Source organism: Pezoporus flaviventris, unplaced genomic scaffold, assembly GCF_033815535.1.
Source record: "Pezoporus flaviventris isolate CSIRO_AGI_PZ_B2104156 unplaced genomic scaffold, CSIRO_AGI_Pfla_v1 ptg000002l, whole genome shotgun sequence".
Lineage (NCBI taxonomy): Eukaryota > Metazoa > Chordata > Aves > Psittaciformes > Psittacidae > Pezoporus > Pezoporus flaviventris.
The window spans coordinates 31,173,867-31,193,082 of record NW_026892550.1 but is presented as its reverse complement, the minus strand read 5'-3'; the positions used below and the strand labels follow the sequence as shown (position 1 = coordinate 31,193,082).

The 19,216-nt window shown below is 42.9% G+C and overlaps 1 protein-coding gene and 1 long non-coding RNA gene across 2 annotated transcripts in view; one reads left to right on the top strand and one right to left on the bottom strand.

The window, feature by feature from the left end:
• The window catches only part of LOC133279905 (uncharacterized), a 32,238-nt gene extending 19,403 nt beyond the window's left edge, over positions 1-12,835 (bottom strand). The window contains exon 1 of the long non-coding RNA XR_009747010.1: positions 12,595-12,835. This is a non-coding gene — a long non-coding RNA (uncharacterized LOC133279905). The remainder of the gene's footprint in view (positions 1-12,594) is intronic.
• Positions 12,836-14,287: 1,452 nt separating this feature from the next.
• SLC25A4 (solute carrier family 25 member 4) lies at positions 14,288-17,086 on the top strand. Its single transcript, XM_061474116.1, has 4 exons — positions 14,288-14,495; positions 14,757-15,243; positions 15,776-15,916; positions 16,253-17,086. Exons 1-4 carry the CDS (start codon positions 14,385-14,387, stop codon positions 16,408-16,410), a joined length of 897 nt encoding a protein of 298 aa, XP_061330100.1. The 5' UTR covers positions 14,288-14,384; the 3' UTR covers positions 16,411-17,086.
• The last annotated feature ends 2,130 nt before the right edge of the window (positions 17,087-19,216 follow it).

The window sequence follows — 19,216 nt, the reverse complement described above, 5'->3', positions numbered from 1 at the left end:
AAATCGTACCAAGTTGTTGTGTATGTTTCAGATTTAAAAATAACAACAAAAAAGTTGCAAAGCATTGTACACTATATATCATATTGTAAAGACCTACGTATAGAGACACTATGAAAACACAGGAAGTTAAAAAATTAAGCTCCTCTATCCATATTGCATTGAAATGCATAACATATGAGCAACTTTTATATCTAGTTCTGTAGCAAACATTAAAGATTAAGTTCCTTTTTCTAGTTAACTGCTAATGAGGGATTAATCTATCACATCCTCAGAGACGCAAACTATTCCATACTATTTTCCATATAGTTTTCTCTAGCTAATTGCTCTAAAGCTGAAGTAGAAGCTACAGACCACATGTGATAGTAGTTATTTAGTAGGAAATAAGTAGAAATGGGGAGATTAATTAGGAGTCTACAAGAATGATGAAATACAAGCACAGTGTAAAACCACACAGCTCTGTCACAAACTGACACACGTCTATTCCAGGAAGGTCACTTCTGACAATTTCCCAGTCCCCCGCCTACATAACAACTTCAACTGAGGACTGAGGATGTACTGAAAAAGACAGTTTTTTTGCAAGGCTGTGTGATTGCTAGTGCTGACGTGAGAGGAGATGGAGAACATATGATGGGAAAGGAGAAAGAGCTGAGAGCTGCCATTGAGTCATCAGGATCCTTATGCCATCTATGACACTGTACCCTCCATTTCTGATAACTATGTATTGATGTTAGGTAGCTCTGTTGTACTGGGTCTAGCTGCAGCTGAGTTAGGTTCCTAGCAGCCCGTAGGCTGCTGTGTTTTAGATTTGTGACTAAAACACATACCGGTCTTTTGGTCAGTGCTGAAGAGTGCTTGCGCAGCATCCAGGCTTTTTCTTTTTCTCATGCTGCTCTCCTCCAGTGAGCAGAATGCAGGGGGTGGGCACAAGATGGGAGAAGACAGAACCAGGACAGCTGACCTGAACTGGCCAAAGATTATATAACATATAATACCATGCTAGCAATAAAAACTGGGGTTGGGGTTCTCTTCCAATGTAGCCATTGTAGCTGTTGCTCAGAGACTAGCCAGGCATCAGTCTGCTTGTGGAAGGTGGCGAGTGATTGCCTTTGCATCACTTTGCATTTTTCCTTTCACTTATTAAACACCTTTATCTCAATCCAAGAGTTTTCTCACTTTTGCTCTTCCTATTCGCTCCTTATCCTGCCTTGGGGAGAATGAGTGAGCGGCCGTGTGGGTACTTATTTGCTGGTCAAGGCCAACCCATCACACTCACCCAATTAACTTTTCATAGCAGACAGCACAGACAGACATTTCAGAGCTGACAGTCCAACTCTAGTTGGTACCTCCAAGACAAGGAGGCCTTTAAATATTCCCAAAGGAAAAGTGAGATAGAAAGAAGCAGTGAAGAATTTTATAGCTACTGATGACAACCAAGAAGGCTATGTTCTTGTGGAAAGCAGACTGTAGGGGATGCAGGAGAGCCTCTTGTCCCCAGCGTGGAATACGCAATGCAAAAAAGGAATCTATTCCCAGAGCTGAACACAGAAGAAAGCTGTCTGTGAACACCAGTTTTTAAGCTGTTTGACAGGACAGCTTCACATACCCCACAGTCTTGTAGAGACTTAGGTTACATCTGTGGGAGCAGAAAGTAGGATCTCCTCCAACTATTACCTGTTACTTTCCAGCTCAAGAGTGGCTCCCCTCTATCTAGGACAACACCCAGAAATACTCACTAGTGAAATGGTTAAGGAGTTCCATACAGTTAGTGCAAGCCATCCACAGGTATACAACAGCCAGAAAAAACAGAAGCTGGGTGCAGCTGAGCTTCCATCTAAAAGGATTAGGAGAGTTCTTATGTAAAGGTATCTGTTGCTGTGAAAATTCTGACAGCAGTAAAAACTCCATATCTGAAATTAATCTGAAGAAGAAAATTTGTGCTGAAACAAGTTGGTGACTAACAACCACCATGAAGCTGATGCCTCCACCCATTCAGACAGAGTGCAATCAAAGCATCAGCAGGTGCTATCAAACTCATTCCTGAATGGTGTTGTGATCTCCCTGTTAGAGACAGGCAGAAAATGTGTACCTAGGGAGACAATGCAAAGCTTCAGAGATGTTTCTGCCTTGTTTACTTGGTAGTAGGGGTAAATTGTTCTCTGTAACTATTCAGAATGAAGTGCAAACAAAAATTAACCATATCTCCTTTAAAGATACAGGAGACTTAGTAACCTGTACAATCATTTGAAGCTATAGTTGCCACACTGCTCTGGAGAAAGAAAAAGAATCTCAAACATGACTGACCAGGACATGCAAGAATAATCATTCTAAGAATAATGAAAAGTTTTTCAGACTTTTAGTGCTCAGAACATCGGTATGTTGGGCACACTGAGGATAGGGAGGTGGCTGAGGATTGTCCAGATGTGGCTTGAAAATGAAAAATAAACTAGAAAATCCATTATTTCCCTGCCTCTTAAATAATGTGGTTCCTTCACATAGTTTCTGTTATACAGAAACACACCATGTGTGCCCTGAATGCACTTAGGTGTAGGCACTGTGAAAAAGGGTGCTTAAGGAAACACTCCTAGAAGTTAAAATTCTTCTCCCCACAGCTAGATGGTTCTGGATAATCATTCTTACGTGCACTCAGCTGCTGTCTGAAACTCCTGCTGACTAATGACCTTTCTCTTAATTTTGCCAGGTTTTCTGAGGAAAATGTAAAAAAGACAAAACAATACCAAGAAAACACAGTTTCATACACATTGAAATCAAATAAGCCACAGGTTAGCAAAAGGATTGCCCAATTGTAAGCAGAGATTCCAGGAAAGGCTCCAACTCCAATTAAAATATGTTGCATACCCTATATGGTAAGTGGAAAATTGTCTCCCTTCTGCCCCTCAGTATAGAGCTCCAGCCCACGCTGTACAGGAATGGCATGAGACCTAACACAAAAATACTGCCTTATATAAACAAAGTATCAGAGATCTCAAGCAAACAACTGAGCACAGTTGTGAATAATTTAGGACACTTTGCTGGCATGTTTCAAACTGAACTTTTAATTCTGAACTGATTCTCTGTGACCCGAACTCCTCCTGAACAAAGGTTACTGCGCTGAGAAATATTCCAGTTAAGAAGCATTAATAAAAGATATATAGCATGAGATCCACACTCAATTTTTACTAACCCTGCCACACCGCAACTGCAGGGCACATGCAGCATTCTGCAAAGCTGAGAGTGAGCATCATTTTGGGGTCCAGCAGCTAGTGTTTCTGGTGACCAAAGGACAGAAGTAAGCAGTGAATGGAGTATGCCAGGCACCCACCAGCTGACAGCCAGATGCCAAGGTTTCTAAGCTACCCGGGATCCTCTTCCACAAGGGATACTTCCACCTGGCTCCTTAAACCATGTATCTGTCAGCATCATATTGCAGGAGGAGTGCAAAGGTGATACGGATTGAGGACTTGGTGATGCTGCCACTTTCCATACAACTGAGCCCATGAATTCTCAGCAGCTCTCCTCCTTTCACGCTGCAGGATTGGTGCAGGCAGCAAATTAGTGTGCAATTCACCTGTCACAATGCAAATATTCAGAGTCCTTATCTACACATCGACTAGCTAACTATAATGGAGTGATATAGACATTTCTAACGCATGTATTTTTTATATATCTCAGAAGGTGCCTGTGTGGTAGCATCAAATTGTGAGATCCTGTCCAAAGACTATTATCTTTGGAAAGAGATCCCTCTTTTCTATCACAAGTAGTTTTTCTTGGTTTTGAGTTTCACAGATTTCAGCAGCTTACACTCACAAATTAAACAGCTGGTTCTCTGTCTTTCCCCCAGATGGTCCCAGATTTATGGCTTGATTATTGTTTACAACACAAGCACAAAAGTCCTCACCTTTAAAGCTCAGCTGGAGGTTGCAGCCTGAATGTTTGAAAAGGGTTTTTGTAACAGAAATAAAAATATTCACTCCTGAAGGCAGGGGGAGCCAATGAACAGCCTCACAGCTCCGCTGTTACAGCCACTTCTCACACTGAAATCACATTCTAGAAAACTACTAATTAAGTCACATATTTTGATAGAAGGTTTGATTTACTTTATCATTCATTAACTGCCCACATGAACAAGCCACTGCAAAGCTGTGCACACCATACGTTTGTTGAATTGCTGACAGGTTTAATGATTACAGTTGCTTTTGTTTATCACTGTACATCAGTTGAGTCACATGGTTATTGATCAGTTGTGCCTTTATTTAGATTTTTTTAGGTACTAGTCCAAAAGTGAGAAATTTCTTTCCTTTGAGCAGGAGACATCACTTGTGTTCTCTAAGGCATGTTAGCTAAATAGCTAAATCAAAACCCTACACAGCTGGGGCAGCATGTATGGGGCAAAGAAATTGAAGGCAAGGATTTTAAAATCAGTATCAAAAAGTGAAATGTGAGTATCACATTTAAGGATAAAAACATTACTATGAGAATCAAGGTGTACCATTGTAACATGTTCTGAGAAGTGAAACAGTGGTTTCCTGAATCATATACCACAAGCCCATTTATTTCAGTAGGGTGGTGAGATCAGCCCAGAAGCAGCTGTTATGCTCCCAAACAGAGCACTAAACACAGCTCTTACAGCTGCAACAGATATCTGCAGATGTGCAAGGGTTCAGGGCTACACATGCACCAAATCAAGCAGGGGTGTACTGCATTAGGGCTAGGAAATGCCCCTCAATGGCACTTCCCTCTAGCTCTGATGTAAGTATCAATTACTTCTGGTTTGCTTCCACACTTGGCTTGTAGATTAGCTACGGAAAAAGTCCTAGACACCTCTGTGCATCCTGTACTTAAACAAGAGCAATTCTGGATGGCTTTACCTTTCTACATAACTTTTTCTTAAGTACTTGTGAGGAATAATTCTACATAATGATACAAAAAATAACAAAGTTACAAAAATCTGAATCACTGATGGAAATTCTGGCCTCTGCACACAGAACCATCCATTCCAGAAAGTATGACTTCTGGGTCACAAGATGCTTTGAACAGCCACGAGGACACCAGCAGTACTACAACCCAACAGAACTATTAGCTATATTCTGTAACTACAAACCAAACTGCTAGTGAAGATACGAGAGCACATTTCACTGTCTGAAGCACTGTCTAAAACGAGAGGATTATATAATTCACGCATTCACACATTACTGCTTTCCTACTTAGATTTTGTTAACGTTTTGCTGGAGTTTATGACTGACTTTTTTTCCCCGAATCCCAACAGCAGAGGGCAGCACTGTTGCCTGGTTCAGCCTCTGAAAAAAGACCCCATGTGGATTTTTCTGCTGTTTATCAGAAAGGTTATTCCAGGATACTGCTCTTGCACTGGGCTCAGGTCCAGCACTTGGAGGTCTTGTCTAGTTGGTAGGTATCTCTGGCTTTCCGAGTCACCCCAGCTACAGAAGGCCATGGATCCTGGCTCGGCCCCAGGCTGACCTATTCAGGGGAAAAATAACACTGTGCCAGAAGGCCATTGCTAAAATAAACCAATGATTGCTGCAGAGTGGAGAGGTGAAAGGAAGAAGGAGCCTATGTAAATGTATGCTTCTTATCCCCTGCTATAGCGGCCTCCTCCCATTCCCATTGGTGCTGCTCAAAGCTGAGAACAACCTCCTCTGAGAAGTGCCCAGTAGGATAAAGTGCACAGAGTTACGGTAGCTTTCCCAAAAGCTGTGTCAATGGGTTCTCTTCTTCTCTGGAAGTGAGGGCATTTTAGAAATGAGAAAAAAGGGGAAGAGAAGTACTCTGCTTAAAGGGCTTTGAAATCGAGTTTTGCAGAGGTGAGGGGCAGAACAGGAGTTAAAAGTGTGTAAAAAACATGTTGCTGCATACCAGGGACACTGCTGTCTTCTCATTCTTTTAGTGCTTCCTGCCTGTGGATTATTACAAGCGAACAAGAAAGCCTGCGACTTCAAAAGTGCCTCACAAAAATGAATCATGAATTGATGGAAATGCATAAAAGCCACGTAGACTATTTGCAATTACATAAGGATCTATCTATTGTATTTGAACTGCTTCTTCTGACCCGAGCCACTGGTCTAGTTCTATGCGCAGAAAATGGATGTCAGCTTTCAAAACTGTAACATCTGAAAGGAAGGCAAATAATAAACAAGCAGCAGGCTCATACAGCTTGTAGGTGACCCCTCTGTCACTATGATCCTGGAAGTAACTTAGAAGGTCCAGACAATTTATCCCAGTCTGACTGTCCAAGATTGTTACATGTCTGGATGATCCCTCACAAACTCCATTTTACACACTATATATACTCAGAACATCCCCTCTCTTTTTTTACCTATTATAGCTGTGTGAAAGAGAATAGCTCAGTTTCTTCCATTACTGCATCCCACTATGAATGAGAAGAAATTAAATGCAGTGAAACAACAATTATTTCTATCATGTTGGTCTGTAAAACGCAGCATATATTCATTCATACATAGCTGTAATAGAACTGTACGTACTCTATATATTAATTTCAAATAATATAGCAACATTTCATAAAATCCTATAATAAAGTATCTTTATTTCTTATGTCTTACAAGAAAGCATTAAAAGGTCTCTTTTCCTGTAGTTTCAGAAACAGGCAGTCATTCTTTAGGAATGAATGAAGCAAAGACTGGGTTTTTGTCAAGCTTAAGTAAAATACCACATAATCTTAATTATTTCCTGACTTCTGCTTTTGTCCCCATCATTTCTTCCCTTTCATATCCTTTATGTATCTGCTCAGCTGGGCAAATTCCAATCCAAAGGAATTTTTGGGACTGGGACTCAAGCTGGATCTTTTCCAGAGTGAGTTCTGAAACAGTCAAATACCCCATCAAGTGATGCAACAGACTGACACCACTTGCTATTTTAAATGAATCTCAGATCTCTTCTTCAAAGATACCTCTTGCCTAGTTTAAACATGAAGCTCTGAGTTTGATTCACAAGCGTTTGGTAGATGACATATCTTATATTGAACAAATGAGACTACAGAGTAGTACTTTCTAACTGTCAGACCCCTGGAGAGAAGCAGAAGCTTATACCTTTGCTTTGGTATTTCTTCCAGCTGTCCATCAACTGCCCATGCAGTTATCATGACTATCCACATATCGGCAGCTGACTGGATCAAGTCATACAAGAAGTAGCAGGGTCACAATCTACTGCATAGAATCCTTCAGCTTGACAATGGTTTTGTCTTGCAGTTTCAGCCTGTTATGGTGCAGAAGTGGAAACATCTGTTCTTACCTGCATTCTCCTCGGTGATACTGGCACCAAGGGCATGAAACTGACTTACTGACAGTCCTCAATTCAATACTAACATTCCAGAATAATAATTTATTATTTATTCCAGTTTATTACACAAATTTATTAGGTTAACAAAAGTTAGAAAGACCAGATCACAGCAAACAAAAAGGCTCAGCAATACCCCCCCCCCCCCCCCCCCCCGACAGCATGAAGACCACATCTGCTAAATATTAGACTAATTAAGCTAAATACAAGACTGTGAGGCTAAATATCACAGCTTAACAAACTAGAATTGATCCATCCAACAAAGCAGACAGAGGATGTTGCAGATACAATTTTTTTTTAAGATCTTTAGCTTAATGTAATTTAAGATAGAAGCCAGAGCGGTGTGAAAGGAACAAATCTCTGTCACACTGGTATCAAGACAAACAATGCCAAGAATAACCAAATAAAGGTGCCCATGAGGACATGTGCACTCTTGTCTTCTTTAGCTTTGTGCCAGACATCACTGGGTGTTCCTCTGTCATCTGCATCTTCAAGTACTTTCTTCCCAGCCTCCACCCTGTTAGCCCTCTCTCTGTTTTGTTTAGTTTCTGTTTCTATTGTTCTTTTTCAATTTTTGCTCCTCTGGATTTTGTTCACAAGGCAGAAGGAGTACTGTAACATCTCAAGACTGCCTCAACCACTTTTCTTTCCCCTCAGAGGTACGATTATTGTCTTCAACACTGACCTCACAGCTGCTGAGGTTTTGCCTGTTCTGCAGACCCTTCCTTCCTTAATGCATATACACTGGACTTGAGGAATTTTTGCTGAAATTACTGTATTTCCTTGCTTATGCTTTAATGCCTGATTGGTTCTGCTCCAAATAGGTTTAGAGGAAAATAGCCCATGAGGAAAACTCACAGGTATAACAAAGGATCCCACCTGGGAAAAAAAATGACAGTTGCTACTAACGTGCCTATAATTTAAAAGGAATCTAGGCCCTTCACTTTGTTGTCCCACTTTACCAACCTCAGCTTATCAGTTAAATCAGAATACCTTATTTTCTGAAGCAATAGCCCCACTCCTTCATCTCCAACACAACCTGAAATTAGGCTGCAAACATTACACACATCTATTTTTAACTACCTATCTACTGCTTCAATGTGGGGGTGTCCTGTATACAGGGACAGGGCAAGTATAGGAGCAACTATGGAAAACTGTTACATGCTCAGACATATCTGATAAGGTTAATCTCTCTATTAACAAAGTCCCTTAGCAGAGAGGCAGCTCATCTGGGGAAAAAGTAAGATTTTTGCTAGCATAATCAAAGCACCTCAAATGAAGTAAGCTGTATCATAAAAAAGAACTCCTTTGCCAACACAAACTGCATCTCCATAATGCATGGAAAGGTGCATGTGTAGCTCTGAAAGCCAGGGCTGTGATTTTTTTCCCCTCACAGTCTTGATCACTATAGCCACACTTGTAATAATGTGTTGTGTGGAGCTGGCCTTAATTTGTCATTTTCTTGCAAAACACAGAAATATTAATACTTTGATGTACAATAAACACATCTAGCATTATAATCGATGCTATCTGAATTATAATAACAATGTATTTGTGAACCATTCCACCAGCACACAGGGTGATAAGAAATTGATCATCCATCCACTGAGCAATGTAATTTGTTTGTTTCTCATTTAGTTGAAAATAAGTTTGACTTTATATTCAAACCGTTGTGGTAATAGCTGTTGCAAGTACGTTTAACAGTGAAATCTACACTTCATGCCTGAAATTGTTTCTGAAATATAAAAATACAATTACCTTTTTTTTGCTGTTGCAATGCAGGTTATGTGACTGAGCACAGAACTCTGGTCCAATTAAAACCATCTCCAGATTCTTCATGAAAAGTATGTTTCAACCCAAACAAACAAACAAAACATCAAAGATCCTCTTAGTATGTACCTTTTCCTGGAAGCACAAAACATGGAAATTACTGAATCCAAGAATGGATACATACTCCATCGTATAATGATGCATGTTTGGCAGTGACTAAAGAAATTATTTCCTGCAGAGATCTACACCAAAGAAGTACAATATTCCTTGAAAAAACGTATTAACCTTAAGTTAGTTGCCTTCACCAGGGCAATCCTTAACATGGCAGAAGACAGTCAACACATACACTTTCAGTACTAGTTCAGTCAAAAAGAAATTCAAAAGTATAATATGCCTGGCTCCACACCTGCAGTAAGAAACCAGCCAATGGAGGCTAGAGAGACTGTCTAATCTGGTTAGTCCTGCTTGTGGGCTACTCTTCCACATCTCTCACCCCACCCTCTTGCTGCAACTTATTTTGTACCCCTCCAGTTTTCCTTCCCCACATAGCCTGGATTTTTTTTCTCTCTTTTTATTCCTTCAGCTGTTTCTTCAACAACCTACCCAAAGGACCAAGCCCTGCATCTTACTCTGCCTCCTTTTTGCCCTTAGTGATACTTGCCACACCTCCACCTCTCCATCCACACTCTCTTGAGATTTTACTATTGCTCAATCAGCCCTTCTTGCATTCCAATCCTTTCTGCCCATTCCAATGACCTTTCTTCTCTTCTTTGGCTGCCACTACAGGATACACTTCAAATATTTCTTACAGGCCTATTAAATCTCAGTGTCCACACATCCTGGATCCCCTTGTCTGCTCTCCATCTGCAGCTTCAGTCTCTTACAGAAACCTCAATTTCTCATCTCATTCCACTCCCTACTCTCACACCGGGGCTGCCGTCACCATCTCAAACACTTTTTATCTGCTTCTGGGCAATATCTCAGCTCTCCCAACTGAAGTATTGCCAGCCAGACACCCAGCTCCTCCTCATCAGCTTTCCTTCATGATTTCAACTCTCTTCCTGTCCTCACAATTTCGCATAATCATTCTCATGAAGCTTCTGAGCTTCATGCTGATGTTCTTGCTGAAACACTGTAGTAGACACCCATGTGTCTCCTTGCCCTGATCCATTCATTTCACCTGTACCCCTCACTGTTCTACTCCTTGAAAGAGCCATTCCTTTGATGTGATCTGCAGCAACCATTGATTGCTTTACTCCTGATTTCTGTCATTCCACCCTTCCTCTCTGACCTGCTTCCTCACTTGGCATGTCCTCTCATTTGCTCTTTCCATTATTTTCATCTTGCCAGACTGATAAAACCCCACCTAATCTCAGCCTTCTTTCTCCTGCTTCATCTTTCTTCTCTTTCCCATATTTGATTGTACATTCTGTTTCTTCCTCTACAGTCCTATCTCATGAATTACAAAGTTTGGTTGCCAAACACACACCTCCAGTCTGATTTCAGCTTCAATTTCCTAGTCCGCCTGTGATCAGGTTTACTTCATTCTCAACCATTTAATTGTCTCCCAGTGATGTCATCCTCTTAATTTTGCCTCATACTTTTCTACGTTATCTGAAAACCTGGCTGCCTTTCACCACTATTAATGCACTTCTCAAATACTCTCTTCCTGAACATCTTCTGTACAAATCCTTGCCAAAGGAAATACTAATGTGGTACACTCTTGCAAGTCTATTCCTTATTTTACATGTTGAATATTTTTTCTTTCCTACTTTTACAGCCCATGTTTGTCCTGCTACAACCTAACTTCTGATCTGTTTCATATCTATCTTCATCCACTTCCTCAATTTTTTTTCTGAAATTTTGACCCTCCTCCAACTCCTTGTCCTCACACTACAGACACGCTCTAATAAAAACATACCCTATGTTGACTCCTGCTGCTATTTTCAGCACTAATGCTTCCCTCCTCAATGTGCTGCTCAGACTTACTGTTCAGATTTCCTCTTCTCCAGCTCAGTGAGAAATCCTAAGCCAGCAATACCTTAAGGTCACAGCAATAACCAGCTAAAACTATCCTTATATATTCACTTCATTCTTGTTGATCATCTTTGACACTACCAACCCTGGTATTTCTCCTCAACTCCCATCCTCATTTAACCTCTTTGGGCTCTCTTACTCTCCTCCTCCTGACCACAAACATAAATCAACCTTACACAAGGAGAATTTACTTCACCCATACAAATATTTCCTGAAAAAAAAACCAAACTCCACACTTCTTAGCATCTTGCCAACACACTGTCTACGCTGGGAGTCAGGACGGTCTGACCGGTTCCTTGTGCTCCCCCTTGTGTCTGCTGTCAGACTGAAGCTGCTGACTTTTGAGAAAAAGCGTTATTAGTGTCTGGCCAAGCCTCCACATTCAGGTTCCCGTGTCCTGGAAATGCAAATACACAATGGTGCACACTACTTTGTAAAAGCTGATCTCCTGTAGTGTTTCAAACTGGCTATTCACACATTAAAGCACAATGCAGTCAGTCACTAATCTCTCTTGAAACTGTAGATTGAGGTTATTATTTTTAGCTCACGATTTTTAGGAACAAATTCCAGTGTCTTCATGCTATGTCAGCAGCACAGAGCACCCACAAACTCAGCCTAGAAAGCCAGCTATTCCTTCACATGCTGCACAGTTCTAAGGGAAATGAGGCTTAAAAGCTGGCTTTCAATAATACAGAAAGCTTGCATTTTCAGAACTGTTTTAACAATTTCTCTATGAAAGTATTAGTAACTATTCAGGATACAGACCACCAAAGACCAGTGAACTGTATGAAAAGACCAAGTTCCTTTCACCCTTTTTTTAATGCCATTTTCACCTAGTGGAAATACTAATCCTCAAAGTCTGGTGGCATTAGCAGTAAGTTCCTTACAGGATACATGTGAACTCCTACAGTAGCTAGCATAAGAAGCCTCACTGTCATACTTAGGAATGATTCAAAACAGGCATTTGGAGCAAAAATCTAATAAACGAAGAATAACCCTCAGAGTAGCAAACCTATGGTTTGGTCTAGCCCTGCTTCTGTTAAAACTGGAAGCTGAGTATCTCTTGGAAAAAGACATCTGGACTCAGGGGAGGAAGATGCAGAAGCAGCAAAAGAGGTTATTCACTTTCTGTGCACTGCTTTCTTTAAATACTGGCAGTCATCGGTAAATAGTGCTGCAGAAACACATATTAAACCAAAACGCCTCTGTGGAGAGGGATGATGATGTGCAACAATAAGTAATGAAACCTAACTGGAATTCTAATGATAAAGACTTTATTAAAATGTCATTTTAAAAAAGCAATTTAAATGAGCTTAGGAAAAAAAAACACAAAAAAGGCAATTTAAACCAAAGATGGTGGGGAAGGGGCAGGCAAAAGATCCTTTCAGGCTAGACCCCCTCCCCACAGTCTCACTCCAGGCCCCCCACTCCGCTCCTTCCCAGTAGCATCCCACTGCCACCTTCCTATCTCTCACTCACCATACACCAGTCAGTATGGCACTGGCTGACACCTGAGTGCACACAATGAAGAGATCTGATCAGTCTGGACAGTCAGGCAGCAACTGTGAGCACCACCGTTCAATGGGTCTGTATGAAGCCAGCAGCAGCAGCCCCGAAACGCTGAAGAGATATTTACTTTCCTGTGAAAAGAGGAGACACCAAACCTGAGTGAAATATGAGGAAGAAAAAGGAGAGGCTGGGGTACCAGGCAGCTACATACTTTAAATAATATTTCCCTCAACTCGCAGTCTAATTCCAGGGATCCCCTATGCTTCCTGATTGCAGTTGCTTTCGGTCCTTCCTCGGGGAAAAAGTCTTTTCGGGGGGGTTCTCTTCCCCTTCCTTAAAAGCTGTGTATAGGCTCTATTTACTCAGGATGGCCAGGATGCAAAGGGTGCTCCTGGAAGTTATAGTTGTCATCCACTTCCCAGAGCTGAGGTTCATGAGAAAAGACCTCTACCTCAACAGACCTAAGAGAAGCAGAGGCCAAGAGAGGTAGGGGATCAAATTTACACCCTCATTGACTTGTGCTAACAAACACGTCAGTGAAAAGAGATTTGCTGTCCCGAAAAGAATGTCTCTTCATGGAATGGTCAGTCTTTTAACACCTATCTCCATTATTGATACCATATTACTAAATCAAAGCAGACACCATTGCCCGATAAATTCCTCAGTATATCACTGTCCTGGAGGCACATCTTAATGCCTTTTTATGGCAAACTTCAATTGATCTACAACTTGCTGCACTGGCTTTCACGTAATTATTGACACAACAAATCATAAGCTCTTGCTTTCTTATGGGAGTCAGCAAGAAAGAACAGGTAAGAAACACAGCAACTCATGAGGGAGCTGTGTAGTCTTCATTTGAGACTCAAATGTGTCCCTAAGACACTGAATGAAGGCAGGGTTTCACTACTGCCTTTACTCTGCTTTCACTCCTAGTGCAGGTCAAGCAACTTAACTGTACTTGGGCAAGTTCTTCGAGTCCCTTCCGCTTCTTTCTTCCTGCAGAGGGGACTGACAGGGACTCTTGTGAGGCTCTGGCCTTGCACAGTTGAAATGAAGGTACAACACAGGAGGGCACATTGTCTCTTCTTTGGGAAACCCAAGTCCTGCAGCACGCCTGGGTTACCAACGAACACAGCACCACTGCAGCACCTTCCAAGTTGACCATTATGGCAGGGCACAGCATTCCCACTGGGGTGCCTGCCAGCACAAATGTCCCCATCACCCTTGATGGTGTGAATCCATGCACGCGAAGTTAAGGCTCAAAGCACTCCCTCTTCAACAAGTTGCCTGGTTGCTGCACCCAGACCTCTTCTGGGGAAGCTTTCAGGCTCTGGCACCAGCCTCCAGCCTGCACAAAACAGCTAACATTGCCCGAGGTACTGTTGCCAGCTTCCTTCATCCCCTCCTGTGCCTCCCGGGAGCTATTAATACAGCAGGCACATGTTCTGACATTGCGTTCCCCGGCAGATAACTTTAATTTGCCCTTTAAACGTCCCGAGACCAGCGGCCCTCGCGCTCCCTCCTCAGGGGAACATGGCGCTGCTGCCCCGCGCCCCTTCAATGGGGGCGGGCTCGAGGGGGTCTCAGCCAATGCCCACGCCTCGGTGGCAGCCTCCTCCTATCGCGAGAGTCCGCGGCGTATAAGAGGGAAGGTGCGGGGCGGGGTGCCATTTGGCGGGCCGTGCGCGGGGGCAGCCGGGTGGGGAGGTTCGCGGCTCGTTGGTTGTCTCCGGGCAGGGGGTGTCGGACCCGCTGCCAGCATGGGTGACCAAGCTGTCAGCTTCCTTAAGGACTTTCTGGCCGGTGGGATCGCTGCCGCCATCTCTAAGACGGCTGTCGCCCCCATCGAGAGAGTGAAGCTGCTGCTGCAGGTGAGGGGGTGCGGGGAGCCGCGGGGCTGTGGTACAGGTGGATGCCGGAGAAGCGGGCGGCTGCCAGCGTGACTAAATAAGGGCAGGAGCTCGGCCGGCTCCGGTTACGCGGGAGCTGCCCTTCAGCACCGCGCCGGGGCGCTGGGAGCTGGGCCAGCGGCGGGGCAGGCCCGGTCGCTGCCCTTCACGGGGTCGCCGTGCGGAGTCGCGCCTGCAGTGTCCCTTTCTCTACCCTCCCACCCGTCCCCTTCCTCCCTTCAGGTCCAGCATGCCAGCAAGCAGATCACGGCGGACAAGCAGTACAAGGGCATCATCGACTGCGTAGTCCGCATCCCCAAGGAGCAAGGCATCCTCTCCTTCTGGAGAGGCAACCTAGCCAACGTGATCCGGTACTTCCCCACCCAGGCCCTCAACTTCGCCTTCAAGGACAAGTACAAGCAGATCTTCCTGGGGGGAGTGGACAGGCACAAGCAGTTCTGGCGCTACTTTGCCGGGAACCTGGCATCTGGGGGTGCTGCTGGAGCCACTTCCCTCTGCTTCGTCTACCCGCTGGATTTTGCCAGGACCCGGCTGGCAGCTGATGTGGGCAAAGGAGCCAGTGAGAGGGAGTTCACTGGGCTGGGCAACTGCATTGTCAAGATCTTCAGGTCTGATGGCTTGAAGGGCCTGTACCAAGGATTCAGTGTGTCTGTCCAGGGCATCATCATCTACAGAGCAGCCTATTTTGGGGTTTACGACACGGCAAAGGGTAAGAAGTGCATGGAGAAGTGACTACAAGGGAAGACCTGTCCGGTAAATGAATTCTGGGGCACTTGGCAGTACAAGAACAAGCCAGGCTTGGCTCAGCACCAGTTCAGGGTGCTAGTGCTAGATTACGCACAAGTGTTCCTGAAATGCATTCCTGACTCCTTTAACTTGCTATTCTGAGCAGAAGCTTTGGGTTGGCAGTCTCTGTTCAGACACTTTACAGTTTTTCTCTGTCTTAAGGCTTGTACAGATGGGCTTGTATGATAGCTTGTTCCTCATGACACAAGCCTGGGAGGGTTCTGCAGGAGAGACCTTTTGGTCAGGGAGCATGAAGGCAGCTTAGATCCCAACATCCAACAGTCCTATAAACTTGCAGTTAGCTGATAATAGTCAAATATGGATGGAGAAGTTTCATGCTTGATTATGTTGACTTGATTGACTCCTGGTGTTGGTGGTGGTTGTTTCTTTCACAGCCATCTTCCCCACAACCTTTTCCCTCTGTACTGACTCTTGTCATTTGTTCTTGATGACAGGTATGTTGCCTGATCCAAAGAACGTGCATATTGTAGTGAGCTGGATGATTGCCCAGACTGTCACTGCAGTATCAGGTCTGGTTTCTTACCCTTTTGATACTGTGCGACGTAGGATGATGATGCAGTCTGGCCGAAAGGGAGGTAAGAATAAGTGCTATGGTGGTCCGGCAGCAGAAAGCATCTCTTCATCAAGATGTGGGGGGAGATGCTGGGTGGGTTTTGTATTATGCAAAACTAATGACTTCTTATTAGAATCCTTAAAAAAACAAAAAAATACAGGAAATACATTGGTAGTATTTCTGCCTTTTCCACTTAAAAGGCTGAGACTGATTTGATTTCCGCATGGAGAATTACTTCTCATTAATTGATTATTTGATTTTTAAGTTCTTGGCTTATTCCTTGTTTTAAATATATGAAAGTTGAAACAGAAATGCTGTATAACTTCAAGTCTTCTGACCTTTATGTCTTTTTCCACAGCTGATATTATGTACAAGGGCACAATTGATTGCTGGAGGAAGATAGCTAAAGATGAAGGAACCAAAGCGTTCTTCAAAGGTGCCTGGTCGAATGTGTTGAGAGGCATGGGAGGAGCTTTTGTACTAGTACTTTATGATGAAATCAAGAAATATGTCTAAAACTCGCCATAATATAGTTCAATTGTTCTCAATCAACTTTTTCAAAAGAATATGCTATTGTGATATAATGGACAACAAAATTATTTCCTAGGGAAACAACGTTTGAATAACATCTGACTGAGACCAGGATGCATAAATTTAAAAATTGTCCACTACATCACAGTTCCATTTTTGTATGAAAATTTCTCCAACATTTGTATTGGAACCTGTGTATATATTATACTTCAAATTTGAGGTAATATATTTTGTCTAGAGCCAAGACATAGGTGGTCTCTACCTAGTTTAAAATGTAATATTGTGGAGATTTAGGAGAATGACATCTTTGGAAATACCTGTTGTACTAAGTGATGCCTCTAGCTAATCCAACAGTGTGATGACATAGCATGAATTAAAATGTTTCCTTAAGATGTATTTTTTTAATACATATTAAATGAAAAACATGTCTAAAAATATAAACTATATTAAAGCACCAGGCTGAGTTCCTAACTCCAGCCTCTTCACAGACAAATTATGCAGTCATATGTCTGAAACCATAACCTTATTTTACAAACATACTTTGTAGAATGTGGAAATAACATTTAAAGAATTCCCTGGATTGTCACTAAGCAAAAAGTTGTCTGCTGATGTGCAATTGAACTAAATCTGAAACAACAAAATAAATTAATATATTCATGAACTTCTTCCTGTTTTTTCAATACACTGAGTACATACATGTGTCCTTAAAGGCAATTTGCTGATTGGCACAACTTAGTGATTATCTGGCACTGCCTAAGCCTCTTCAGCTTTTTTCACAGAACTTTAGTTTTGCTATTGTAGAAATATCAACAATCATTTCACACCTACTTAAGTGCACTGGCAGGGATGCCATAGTTACTGGACAGTCTCAGCTGGAGAGTATCATTAGCCAATAGGGCATGTCAGGGGAAAAAGAATCATGCCCCAGCCAGTGTCTCTTAGCCACCTGTGTGTTCCCATTGTGAAGTTCTTGCTTTTAACCAATTTAAATGTCTTGACAGCATATTCTAGTCCTAAGAACCAAACTCTGACCGCATATAATACAGTGGAGAGAGCTATGATTGCTGTACACAATCAAGAGGCAAGAACAAAAATCATAGCATTTTAGGACTCCAGTGAGAAACACAGGTAGTTCTGAAACCAGAAGTGACAGCTTACAAGTATCAAAGTTGCCAAATCCTGTCTCTTCTTGGCCAGGAGGAATCGCCAAGAGATGTACAGCAGTTCTCTTGACCAAGGTATGAGTACCATGCATCCTGAATTCTAAACCTCATCTGTATCACACGCATTAGTGATTCCTGCTGATACCTGAAACAGTATGATCTCAACGTGTCCTGGGTTCAGCAGTAGCAGTCATTTTTCTTAGTAGCTGGTGCAATGCTGTGTTTTTGACTTTCAGCCTGGGAACAGTGCTGATAACACTGATGTTTTTAGTTGCTGCTTGGTAATGTTTACTCTGACCAAGGACTTTCCAAGTCTCATGCTCTGCCAGGGAGGAAGGGAAGTTGGGGGGGAAGCAGGGACAGGACACCTGCACCAAACTAACCAAAGAGGTATTCCATACCACTATATAAACTGGGGGCAGTTACCTGGAAGGGTTAGATCACTGCTCAGGTTGGGCTGGGTATCGGTCAGCTGGTGGTGAGTAGTTGTATTTTCTTCCCTTGTTATCTCCCTTATCATTATTATTATTGGTGGTAGCAGTAGTGATTTGTGTTATACCTTAGTTACTGGACTGTTCTTATCTCAACCCGTGGGAGTTACATTCTTTTGATTCTCCTATCCTGGGGGGGGGGGGAGGAAAGGGAGGGTGAGTGAGTGAGTGAGTGAGCGGCTGCGTGGCTGAGCTGCTGGCTGAGCTTAAACCATGACACAACATAATTGCAGTCCTGAAAGATGGCTCCAGCTGCAGTCTGTAGTTTCACATTCATCAGGTAGGAATCTCATGGTTCATCTGCCACTTTGCTCAAGACTTTGAGCAAGTAAACACCATGAAGATTACACCTGATGCTTGGTGTACCTGGCATGTAAGATATACCACTTTGAGGCAGAAGCAACCTCTCCTCCCCTTCTATTTCCTTGTGGATATATATTACAGTGGAAGTACTCATCATAGCCTGCATATGACGGTGATGACTACATGGCTTGGAAGGTTTCATGACAATGAGGAAAATACATTACAATGTAAAGCCTATATGCATCACAGAAGACACATGAATTCAGCCAGCCATTTGATTTAGGGCAATCAGACACTCATCTGAGTGACAGGATGCCAGCAGAGATGCCTCAGGATCTTCAGTAAAGACTGCAAGCATTCTGACTGAAGGCATGCTCTGGCACAGGGAAAGGCCACAACGGAAATCCTGTATGTTCCAAAGGAGCAGACAGGGAAATACCATTTCTTCCTCCTCTCATACAGTTACTGATCTGAGGCAGGGCTTTCTTCAAGACCTTCAGTAGGGTAGATAGACTACATAGCAGAACCTTGTCCTGGCAGAAATGTAGCCCACAATGAGGCAGAAACACTGCTTGAGCAAAGACATGACAGAGGCATCACACTCCATTTCCCATAGTAGTCAGCTCAATGCACCAGTACTATTACCCAAACTGGCAATCCTGTCACTTCAGCAGGGAGACTGGCTCCTACCTGAAACCATGTGTCAAACCTGTGTGCCAGTTCACTTTCAGGAGGAGCAAAGCAGCTTGCACTTTTCTTTCACAGAGATCTTTGGGGGCAGGAAGAAAAGAACATAAAGAAGAACCTTACAAAAAGGGCAGAAAAGTCTGTTAG

What these genes read in the sequence shown, in the direction of transcription:
- SLC25A4 (XM_061474116.1), top strand. Translation starts at nt 14,385, where the DNA reads ATGGGTGACCAAGCTGTCAGCTTCCTTAAGGACTTTCTGGCCGGTGGG. An exon ending in GGTTTACGACACGGCAAAGG is followed by an intron (nt 15,244 to 15,775) that starts GTAAGAAGTGCA and finishes TCTTGATGACAG; the next exon opens with GTATGTTGCCTGATCCAAAG. An exon ending in GCAGTCTGGCCGAAAGGGAG is followed by an intron (nt 15,917 to 16,252) that starts GTAAGAATAAGT and finishes CTTTTTCCACAG; the next exon opens with CTGATATTATGTACAAGGGC.